This window comes from Triticum aestivum, chromosome 4B (assembly GCF_018294505.1).
Source record: "Triticum aestivum cultivar Chinese Spring chromosome 4B, IWGSC CS RefSeq v2.1, whole genome shotgun sequence".
NCBI lineage: Eukaryota > Viridiplantae > Streptophyta > Magnoliopsida > Poales > Poaceae > Triticum > Triticum aestivum.
In genome coordinates, this window is record NC_057804.1 from 133596218 (window position 1) to 133607321 (window position 11104).

The following is an 11104-nucleotide window of genomic DNA, read 5'->3' on the forward strand; positions in this document are numbered from 1 at the left end:
GCACAAGTGCACATACGTACATAGCCAAGATTTTGCCATCGACCAGTCTACATAGGTGCCGGCGCTCACGATGGCAGCGTACTACCACGGCGGCGCCGGCACGGACATCCACCAGGCCGCCAGCGACGGCCTGCAAACACTGTACCTCATGAACCCGAGCTACGGCACCGGCGGCTACGGGGACGCCGCGCCCTCCGGGGCCAACATGATGCTCCTCAACTCGGCGGTGAGCTCCATGACCCCGGCGTCCTTCGGCGGCCACCAGGCGTCGCCACCGCCGGGGCAGCACTTCGTCGGCATCCCTCTTCAGGTCCCCCCCTCGGGCTACAACCTGTGGACCCCGGCCACAACCGGCATCGCCGACGTCATGTCGCCACCGACGCAGCAGGCTCATGGCGTGAGTGCCGTGCTCAGCCTGTCGTCTCGCGAGACGCCGCCGGTCACGGTGGCTTCCATCGCCGGCGACGAAGGGAGGTACCACCTTGGGTCGACGACCGCGGCGTCGCAGGGGCAGGTGGTGATGAACTCCAAGTACCTCAGGGCGGCGCAGGAGCTGCTCGACGAGGTGGTGAGCGTGAGCAAGGGCGTGGACGACGTGGACCCCAAGGCGAAGAGCGCTGTGTCGGTCAAGAAGAAGGAGGATTCGGAAGGCCTTTCCGGCGGCGGCGGGGAGGAAGGCGCCAGCGGGGCCAAGGGCGGCGCGCCAGCGCCCGAGATGTCGACGGCGGAGCGGCAGGAGCTGCAGATGAAGAAAGGCAAACTGGTTAACATGCTTGACGAGGTCAGTAATTAACCTAAGTACACTCTAATTAATTACTTTTGATTCTAACTTTTAATGTTAAGAAATGTCCTGCTTTATACCAATATATATTTTTACCATGAATTCATAGAGAATTAATCTCTCAGTTTTCCCCGAAAATATCTCCATTTTTTGCTTAGGAATTGTAGATATTTCTTCCTCTGGAAAACAAGGGATATTTGATAAATTAACCTGACGATTTTTGTAGTGTGTGAACATTCAACATTGCCCTCTGAATATGGCAGTGTTAGATTGATGATGTTTCTGATATTTCCTTGCCTCTATAATTTGAGAAAGTGTTATTGAAAGTATATGGGTCATTTGCTTTTCAGCTATGTTTGTTTTGTTGCTTCTTTTTCTGAAGTGAGTGACACACAGTTGTTGGGGTAGCCAAGCAGGCCTTTGATTTGCTGGATATTCCTCCTCCCTTTTTCCTTTTCTCAATAACACATGTTTTGTCAGCTTGCACCAACTATATATTCTCTTCGAGTTTTTTTATCGATATAAACACTGACCAGTATTGTCTTTTAGAAAGCAGAATTACAGCTACAGTTAATTAAAGGACAACTATTATTAAGTTAGAAATTTACAAATCAGCTCTGGTAGTAATTAAATAAACGAAAATTATTTGTGAATGTGTGATAGCTATTATAAAAGTGACAAGTCTAGCTAGTCTTTAAAACCAACAAGTGGCTATAGTCTTCTATTTTCTTCTAGAGAAGAAAGTAACAAGCTAGCTAGTGGCCAAGTATATATCTTGGTGATATTGTTAACAAATACTTTGAGATAGGAAAAAGCACTCATGCACCTATAAATTACAATTCTTTCATGGTGTTGTTTGTTGAGGCCAGTACAAGCCACCTTTAACTTTGTTGCCTGATCAAATATGTGTCTCTTTTTGTGTTCTCTCAATAGCTTAATTAATAGTTTAATACTACAAGTATATGCTATCAGTACAGAAGGTAGATAGGCCCTGCTTGTCCTAGCTGGTGCTAGCTTCTTCACAAGCCAGCAAAGCCAGTTTGGCAGCCCGGGTTTCCCTCATGCATTGAGCTTTTCTTCTTCTATTCTTTTTAGGGAGCTTTAGTTTGTGGTTTCTCCATATAAACAAGAAATGCAGTGAAGCATGCTTTTGCTAAAATCCACTTGATTCTCTCAAATCTGACAAGACAATTAATCGTGTTTATGATAAACACAATCCAAAGTACTAGAGAGTGGTTGTGGTGGTTAACACTAGTAATCAACCCACTAATTAATACACGAGCTAATCTCTGTACTGGGATCTAATGTGGCTTGCGATGGCATGGCATGATCAGGTGGAGCAGCGGTACCGGCAGTACCACCAGCAGATGGCGTCGGTGTCGTCGTCGTTCGAGGCGGTGGCCGGTGCCGGGTCGGCGCGGACGTACACGGCGCTGGCGCTGCGCACCATCTCGCGGCAGTTCCGCTGCCTCCGCGACGCCATCGCCTCCCAGGTGCGCGCCGCCAGCCGCGCCCTGGGCGAGGACTGCGACGCCGAGGGGCTCGGTGGCGGGCTCGGCGGAGGGCCCGGCGTCGGGTCCCGGCTCCGGTACATCGACCACCAGCTCCGGCAGCAGCGCGCGCTGCAGCAGCTGGGCATGATGCAGAGCAGCGCGTGGCGCCCCCAGCGGGGCCTCCCCGAGCGCTCCGTCTCCATCCTCCGTGCATGGCTCTTCGAGCACTTCCTCCATCCGTAAGTTGTTCACCACCATGCTAACTTTACCGCCATTTTCTTGTTGCCATGCATGCATGCACTGCATTGCTTGAATTGTTTGGAAGGTTTTGCATCCTGCACATGCAACCTAGCTAGGTGTATTGTACAGGTGAACTCCGTCGGTAACTGAACTACAGTAATAATTAATCATGCATTTCTCTCTCTGTCACCGACGTGGTACAGATAGAGTGCGAAATGATGACGCGGTACTTGCATGAGAGAGACATAGACATAGCACGAGATACGACACACACACACACACAATGCTCATGATGCGTTTTGCATGCAAACATGCACGCATGGCACCTCCATTCGTACGTGCACGCCCAAAACCGGCGGGTACGTACGTACTCAGCGCCCTCGTGTTGCACTCCCATTGGTTGATCGGATCGCCCTCTCATCATGCAGATACCCCAAGGATTCGGACAAGATCATGCTCGCCAAGCAGACCGGCCTCACCAGGAGCCAGGTACAAAAAAATCTCAACCATCCTTCTTCAGTTTGATCCAGTTGCAACATATTGTTGTTTTTTACTGTTACCGCGGCTTGGTTTGATCCGTGAGAGTTTTTGTAAAACGAATTATTAGGTGTCGAACTGGTTCATCAACGCGAGGGTGAGGCTGTGGAAGCCGATGGTGGAGGAGATGTACCTCGAGGAGACCAAGGAGCATCAGCAGCAGCAGGACGGCGGCGACGACAAGGGGAGGCCGTCTGGGTCCGGCCCCGCCGGAGGAAAGAGCAGCAGCAACGCGGACGGCGTGGACGACGGCACTCCGAGGTCCATGGCCAGAGCGGCGGCGGGAGCCGGGACGTCGGAGGGCGGCGGCGCCGTCCAGGCGTCCTTGCTCGAGCTCGCCGGAGAGCACCAGGCGCACGCGGGGTTCTACGACGAGGAGGGTGAGGATGGCGGGTTAAGGCGCGGCTTCAAGAAGGCGAGGGCGGCCGACCTCGAGCAGCAACCGCCGGCGGCGTTCGACTTCGGCGCGTTGCACCACGCGCAGGCAGCCGCGGCCGCCGCAGCGAGGCAGCAGCACGACGAGGTGAGCCACCGGGAGCTGCTCATGAAGTTCATGGAGAGCGGCGGCGCGGCAGGCGCGAGGGACCACCACCACCAACACCAACACGACGAGGACGGGGCCGGCGGCGGGTACTCTCTGTTCGCGCCGGGGCCGTACGGGCAGTTCGGCACCGACCAGTCGTTCGCGTTCCCCGGGGCCGGGCAGCACGGCGGCGTCTCGCTCACGCTCGGCCTCCCCCACGGGGCCGGCGATCAGACGGCGTTCCTCATGGGCGGCGGCAGCAGCAACGGCGCCGACAGCGGCGGCAGCGGCGCTGCCGGCTACGACATGAACATGCAGACCACCAAGTCCTTCGCGGCTCAGCTCATGAGAGACTTCGTGGCATAGTATGAATGCATCATGCATGATATACCACTATTACATAGCGCAATCCATTAATGAAATCCCAAAAAAATCGATTAATCAAACAATTTAGGGCTTGTATAGAAATAAAAGGGTAAACGCCTAGGCATGGTTAGGCTGCCATTAATCCTAAGCCTCTCTAGGTCATTGGGGTGTAATTATGTAAAGATGGGGACATTGTATATAGTTACTAGTAGTATAGGTTAGGTAGTTAAAACCCAAACATTTCCGGTTACAAGATTTTATAGGGCAATAGGGGGATGGGGGGTATACGATACGTGAAGGGGTATATATATATGTAAAACATTGGAATTGGGGATCTTGGAAGTGTATTGCGGTATAGTTGGTTTATTGGAGATTTGAGTATTGTTTTTGGATACTGTACTGCAATGTAATGTTAGTTATTGTAGTACTTCTCTTCACTACTTTGTTCCAGTTCCATGGATGAAGAGAGGAGATGCATGAGATGGCATATCGTGTTACCTTTAGCAACCAAAACTCATTGGTGTACCATGTTCATGTGATTTTCTTTCTCTTCTACATAAAACAGTTCATTTCTCGCAGGACAAAAGAAAAGAAAAACCCTCTGCTCCAAACAGGTACAACCTCCATTCGGAAATAAGTGACCCTGTTTTAGTTCAAAATCAGCGTCACTTATTTTCGAATGGAGGGAGTACAAGATAATGCAGGTGATTACCTTCTTGGTCATGAACAAGACAAGATGATGGCAGACGGTAATAGAAGGATCATTTCAAAAAAAAAGACGGTAATAGAAGGAACAATCATTAGTCTTGGTTGACAGAGAGGTCATTGGAGAATTGCTGGACAACACACCAAACCCAAAAATGTTGATAGGCAACAAACATTCAATGTCACAGAAATCTGATCACACAGCAAAATGTAGCTTCTCCCAGGTCACTGCAAGGAACCACTGGATCACATGCTAACAGTTCTATTTCTAGTTTGAAGAAGACTTACAAAGGGTTGGCTTTCCAGTTATCAACGCTACACAAATCAACTAAGGAATCTCCGTTCGGTACAAAATCCACTAATGTACGGCAAAAGTAACAAGCAAAACTAAGATTGTACAAGCAATGGCACTGCCTAACTGATCATTAGCTGAATCAATAGTCCCGTCTTCGATGCATTTCACGTTAAGACTTTCTGCGGCTCGAGGGAGATGAAGGTGCACATTTGCGCAGCAAGGCGCCACTGGAAAGCAAGTGGCGCATTGGCAAACTGGCAATGCTAGTCATGGCAAAAGTGCGCAGATGCAGAATCTGAAGTGTTTTAACTCTGGTCCCACGCTGAACTGCTGCTCTTAGCACTTAAATGTTGATTGGCCAGAGGCTGAGGGCTCTCTCTAGTTGTCACTGGATACCACCTGTTGCCGGGATGACAGGTTGGCGAACCAAACCAAGAGGCATGTTCACACTGTTGGGATTCTCTGCTGCTCCGCTGCCATCACAGTTGGGTTCCAATAACCGTACAAGCGACAGAAAGATCTCCATTCTGGTTACGTCCCTGTTTGCCTGTATGAACATTGAACAATTGAACATACACAATCAGTGTTATTCCTCGACTCCAACCAGCAAGTTAAAACATAAGCAGGGATTTAAAGCGATAGAAATCCATTCAACAGGTGTTATCACAAAAATCAGCAGAAGCATTCCATAGCTCTAATGATGTGATGACCTTTTTTTTTCAGAATTTAACTATATTACCTCAACGGTAAAGCGTGCCCAGATTTTACTTTTACGTGCTTCCATTACACCCCTCAGGATGGTCAACCCAAGTCCTTTGATGAAATCAGCTATCTCCAAGAAGATGCCTCTATCCTCACAAATCATCTGCAGGGAACCCCGTGATGTCAACACATCTAAACGGCAACTACATGCGATTGTCGGTAAACAATGAGACTGCAAAAAACAAGCGACAGCAGCATCCTGAACAATTACCTCCACAAGCATCTGACGTGGTCTGTCAAGATCCTCAACGATGATTGGACATGTCATAGACTGAGAGCCAACATCAAAGGCCCAGGTTGCACCGCCTTCAAAGTAGTCTTTCCACACAGGACCGTTCTCACTGCCAAGTATCTGTATGAATACTCAACAACATAAGGACATCTTTCAATCTAACGAGTTACAAACTGTGCAACTCAACCACAACAGACCAGCTTTCTTTCTATATAACCAAACAATAAAACTTATAGGCATGCGCATACCTTAGATTCAGTAGAATCCTTGAGCTTGTCTGCATGCTTTGTAACGCTTTGCAAGAAGAGCATGTGCTTAACTGTCTTCTCCAACAAAGCATCAATGCTGCACTGCTGACACAAATGAGATAACATTGATATGACAACAATGCAACTGCTCTGGAGTTCACGTGTGCAACTCAAAGTACAAATTTTCATAATAGATTAAAATCAGCAGGTCTACAAGAGGATACCTTAGCTCCATTAGGCACCATTTCTCGGAGCTCCTTTATACGATCCTGTATCAGCTGCCGATCCTTTGGCCGTGCCTTAGAACTCTCTCCAGGTCGAGATCTCTTTCGATTTGACTTGCTTTGTGTATCAAGACCTTTGCTGTTAGAAGCTGATGCACTTTCACATTTCATGTTCTGACCATTCTCAATCCAAAGACGTATCTGAGATTTCTGTGCTCCATTATTTTGGGAAAGACAACCATCTTCAGTCTTATCGAAGTAATATGGTTGTTTAACAATCTGTGTGGACTCATTCTTGATTACCGTTGAAGGAATGCCAGAGGAGTCACATTGCTTTAACTCTTCCAAACCAAAATGAGAAATGTTTGGAATGTCAGTCAATGCAGTCTTGCAAGAAGCATTGTCATCAGAACTCTGCTTACTGCTGGGGTTGACATTTGAGATGACAGCATCCAGTAATTGATCAGTATCAGTTAGTGAGAAGATCCCGGAACAGGGAAAGTCATTGTCTAGTGAACTGAAGAGTGAAGAAGAATCAAGACAAATCGAGGGTTCAGTTGCCTCTCTGTCTAAACTATGAGATTTTGCATCACAGGAGGACACCAAATTAGCATCCACATTATGACCCAACTGATGAAATTCAGAACCAAATATATCAAACAAGTCATTATCCCATGTTGGCTGCAAAAGCAAAGAGTGAGTTGTCTCACTGGGCATAGCTGGCAGCATGCAACCATCCATATTCTTCACACCTTGTGTGCTCACAGCAACACGTGGATCATTTGCTCTATCGGCATTTTGATCTTTCTGCATATGACCTGACCTACTCAATAGATTCTCCTGGGACATGCCATTCAAGCAATTAGAAACCTGAACATCAGATTGAGAAGATACAGGCAGAGCACCTTCAGATGACCTTCTTTCTTGGTGCACCATTTTCATGGTGAATTCAGAAGATTGGGGAACATTACAAGAAACTGGAGGTTGCTTCTGCCGTAACATTCCTGAACTGGAATGGCTTCCTTGTTCTGATACTTGACTTGATGTACATAAGGTAGTACTGACTACTCCGGCACTTCCAGGGAGGAAACCATAACTCCCATGACCAGCAGTCCCTTGGGGTAGGCCAACTCTTCCATGTGACAGCTTCATGTCACTAGTTTCATGCATAAAAGGATTTCGGTATAAAAGTGATTTTAGCAGTGCACTCCGTGCCAAATCTGTACCGCTACCAAATTCTAACTGTCCAATGGTGTTCATCAGCATTTGCTGTTGCTCCACTGATGCCAAGCTCGATGGGACCAAACCAGAGCTTATTTCAGCACTCTGTGTATTACTTCCAAGTCGATTATCACAATAAGACGCTTGTTGTACAAACATATCGTTAGGCTTGCCATAGACAATATGCTCTCTACCAGTTAGACCATTCTGTTGTGCAGCCTCAAACAAAGATGCATTTAGTGATTTGCTACTTGATGCAGTTGCGCTATCAGATCGTCTGTATTGTTCACGTATCACTGGGAATTGACTGAAGGAATTGTCTGCAGCTTGGATGTTTGAGGCACCATGCAGAGGACGCGACTGATTCGAAGTACTTTTTACTGAAGCAGATGAAGCCATACTTGATCGCTGGTTCAGCTGAGAGCACAATTTCTTTGCATGCATCACAAAACTTGTGTTCTCCATAACCTGCTGAATCCAGAAATGATAGGTTATTAACTCAAATATATGGAGAATACAAATTCTAGCGAAGCCAAAGTGATGAACTGAGATACCATGATGAAACCCAACCATTTGATAAAAGACATGTACTATATTGGAAAAACTGATTACATGCCAACATTTCTAGATATTCTGTTGCAAGAGAGAACATTCTGATTACACCACTGATGAACATATAGAGGTATGTTCTAGCCACCCTTTAGCAGCATACATCAAAAGAAGCCATGAGTTTGCATTCTGATGGCACGTAAAAAATTCCAAGCATCATTGTTATTTAAAACTCCAATACTATCCGGCACAGGAGTACAATATTTAGCATGATGTGATGGTTATATTCTTTCAAAAGAGATCTAGATATGAGATATTGTACCATAGTCAACAGCATGACATACTGATGTTAGTATGTTATACCACACAGCTAACTCGAAACAGTTAAAAACTTCAGACAAACTGGGCATATATCCTATAATACGATATAGGGAACACAATCTCTCTACACTCCTAGCATGCATTTGAAGTTTGGATATCATACCACACCAGTAGAGCCTAATTGTAGCACGCCGCGTGGTAGCACAGGAATAATCGCAATAGTCTGCAGAACAAGAAACTTCATTGAGTTCCAGAAGCAAGCAAGGGTCAAATAATTTACCATTCACAATGTTCAATTCCACTCACCTTAATGCCAGCTCTGAACTGATAATGCATCTCAGAAGCAACCTATCATGGTGAGACTAGCGTAAGATCTCCAAAACAAAACAATCAAACAACAAGTATAACAAAGATAACTAATAGATCCCCATGCTAGTATTAGCATTATGGTGCACTCAAGGCAAATCAAAGTAGATTCACATGTATTCTTTTGCATGTGACAGACACATGTAAATGTTCATTTACAGCTACCGTATCCCTGTTTCACTTATTTTCCAGTATGATGCTAGTCCAAAACCAAAGCAGGCCACTGAGTTCCAAAAGCTCGAACAGAAGGTCCCCCCACAAGACTTATTACATGGATATAAATTCCCTGACCCGATGCTTTAAATGGTGGCCCGGCAAAAATTGAACCAGAGAAAACGGAAATCGGTTAGCACTTGTACCATTTGAGAAGAAAGCAAGTACTACCTCGGATGAGAGCCCGTGATCATCCGCAGTACCATGGATGATCCATTGATGACTGCCAGTGAAGGCAACACGGCCGACGGTCCTGAAAGCCACAAACGCAGCAGCCATTATTAATCGAAATAGCAACCAGCAAACAAACCCGGAGGGATGCATTTGTCTCATTTGCATCAACCAATGAGAAATGGCGGAGGAATCATGAAACTGCATCTGACCAAAACATGGAAAAACAGGGATGAAGAAAAGAAATATGGCATCGCTATGCTTTGCTTACCCTTCTCCAACGACATGAACCTGCTCGGCCATGTCCTTCCGAACGAGTGAGCAAATGCTGTCAACAGCAGCAGAACACCCGAGCTCAGCGGCCCGAGCTTGAGAAGCCTCAGATCCGGCGGGGCATGGCGTGTGGCCGCAGTAGCCGTCCTCCCACACCAAATGCCTGCACATATCCAAGGTGAAAAATGCAGGTAAGAAAACCACTAATAAGAGGGGCCAAATTCCTGAAGCTGCAAGTACAATAGGAAGCCAAGTTCAGGGGACGAAAATTGCAAGATAAACACACACACACACACACTCCTTATAAGTGCCAAGCCATCAGTTCCGAGCTCAAACACTCCATTGCTAACGAAATGATGAGGAGCACTAGTAGCTACTTGAATCTTCCGGTGTCAAACTAGCACACGGAATCCCGAGACTGACAAGGCAGGGAACAGAAGAAACAGCACAGAATGTCGAGATGCAAGTGGAGGAGGAAACAGAGGAGGCAGCTTACACGGGGTCGGCGGCGCCGATGGCCTTCCAGAAGACGGCGTAGGACCAGCCGATCTCCTCGCAGAGGCGCCGCAGCGCGTCCCCGACCGCCATCCGCGCCACGAGTCAGAGTCAGTCAGACGGCACCTTGTAGAGGACGGACAAGGAAAACCCTAGCACGCCGGCTGCAGAGGCCCGCCGCCGCCGGCGCGAGGACGAGAGGAGAGAAGCAGGAGGTGGGTGAGCGAGCGAGCGAGTGCGAGAGGTAGCAGCAGCAGAGTGAATGAACGGTATCTTAGGCGCCGCGGCAGCCGGCCCGGCCGGCCTGCTTCGCGCGGAGACCGCCGCCGCCCCTCCTCACCGCCGCCGCCGCCGGAGCGCCGCCTCCCCTCCTCCTCCGCGCCGCCAGCGCGAGGGCAACCATCGAGCCGTGACGTCGCGCGGCGCGCTGGAGGAGCCCAGCTGTCAGTGCGGCTCCTCGGCCTCGGGTAGACGACGAGATCGGCTTTGTCCGCTAGCTGCCTGCCTGCTGCTGCGCCCTCCCCTTCACACTGTGTGCGCCCGCGAGCGGCTGCGAGAAGAGTAGTCCTCTCTCTCTCTCTCTCTCTCTCTGGTCTCTCTCTGGCTTTGGTGCTCTCTTGTGCTCTGCCGCCTGCTTTGTTTACCACCATCATCTTTTCCATCTTTTTACACCCTTGGCGGCTCCGCTCCCGAGGCGAGGTGGCCACCATTCCCTCCCTCACTCCCTCACTCCCTGCACTGCACTGCACTGGACACAGAGGTGGAGGGTAAACTAGGGCCCTGTTTGGATCCTAGAGTTAGTGTTAGTTTGAGTTGTTTTGGGCTCAAATAGCTCAAAAGGATCCAAACAGATAGGGTTAGTTTTAGCTAGTTGCCTCTAACCCACGTAAAAAAAGTATCCCGGTGGAGAGGTGCTAGTTGGGCTAGTTTTCCCGGGGCCCACAAAAAGAATAACTAAAAAAATCACCCTCCCACACCAGATCCCTTCGTCCCGCACCAGATCCCTCGCTCCCTCCCGCATCCCCTCGCGCGACGCCTCTCGTTCCCCACCGCGCCGCCCATCCAAGCGCCGCGCCGCCGGCCCAGGCG

At 48.7% G+C, this 11104-nt stretch overlaps 2 protein-coding genes across 5 annotated transcripts; one reads left to right on the forward strand and one right to left on the reverse strand.

Moving 5' to 3' along the window:
* The first annotated feature begins 6 nt into the window (after positions 1-6).
* Positions 7-4339, forward strand: LOC123091468 (BEL1-like homeodomain protein 1). The gene is made up of 4 exons (XM_044512997.1): positions 7-781; positions 2116-2513; positions 2943-3003; positions 3122-4339. Exons 1-4 carry the CDS (start codon positions 71-73, stop codon positions 3938-3940), a joined length of 1989 nt encoding a protein of 662 aa, XP_044368932.1. The 5' UTR covers positions 7-70; the 3' UTR covers positions 3941-4339.
* Positions 4340-4891: 552 nt separating this feature from the next.
* LOC123091466 (transcription factor LHW) lies at positions 4892-10660 on the reverse strand. Of its 4 annotated transcripts, none has more exons than XM_044512993.1 (10): positions 10017-10660; positions 9519-9683; positions 9248-9329; positions 8804-8845; positions 8661-8720; positions 6407-8098; positions 6183-6287; positions 5914-6054; positions 5680-5805; positions 4892-5487 (listed from the first exon to the last, which is right to left on the reverse strand). In XM_044512993.1, the coding sequence occupies exons 1-10, from the start codon at positions 10106-10108 to the stop codon at positions 5326-5328; spliced, it is 2667 nt and encodes an 888-aa protein (XP_044368928.1). In that variant the 5' UTR covers positions 10109-10660; the 3' UTR covers positions 4892-5325. The 4 variants fall into 4 exon arrangements, with proteins under 4 accessions (XP_044368928.1, XP_044368929.1, XP_044368931.1 ...); XM_044512994.1 differs by having other exon boundaries at positions 6407-8095; positions 10017-10659; XM_044512996.1 differs by having other exon boundaries at positions 6183-6284; positions 6407-8095; positions 10017-10657.
* Between the last annotated feature and the right edge of the window lie 444 nt (positions 10661-11104).

Coding starts and splice junctions, on each gene's coding strand:
- LOC123091466 (XM_044512993.1), bottom strand. CDS start 10,108: ATGGCGGTCGGGGACGCGCTGCGGCGCCTCTGCGAGGAGATCGGCTGG. Junction 8,846..9,247: donor ATCACGGGCTCTCATCCGAG/GTAGTACTTGCT, acceptor TCACCATGATAG/GTTGCTTCTGAGATGCATTA. Junction 5,806..5,913: donor CACGTCAGATGCTTGTGGAG/GTAATTGTTCAG, acceptor GGTTCCCTGCAG/ATGATTTGTGAGGATAGAGG.
- LOC123091468 (XM_044512997.1), top strand. CDS start 71: ATGGCAGCGTACTACCACGGCGGCGCCGGCACGGACATCCACCAGGCC. Junction 2,514..2,942: donor TTCGAGCACTTCCTCCATCC/GTAAGTTGTTCA, acceptor CTCATCATGCAG/ATACCCCAAGGATTCGGACA. Junction 3,004..3,121: donor CCGGCCTCACCAGGAGCCAG/GTACAAAAAAAT, acceptor ACGAATTATTAG/GTGTCGAACTGGTTCATCAA.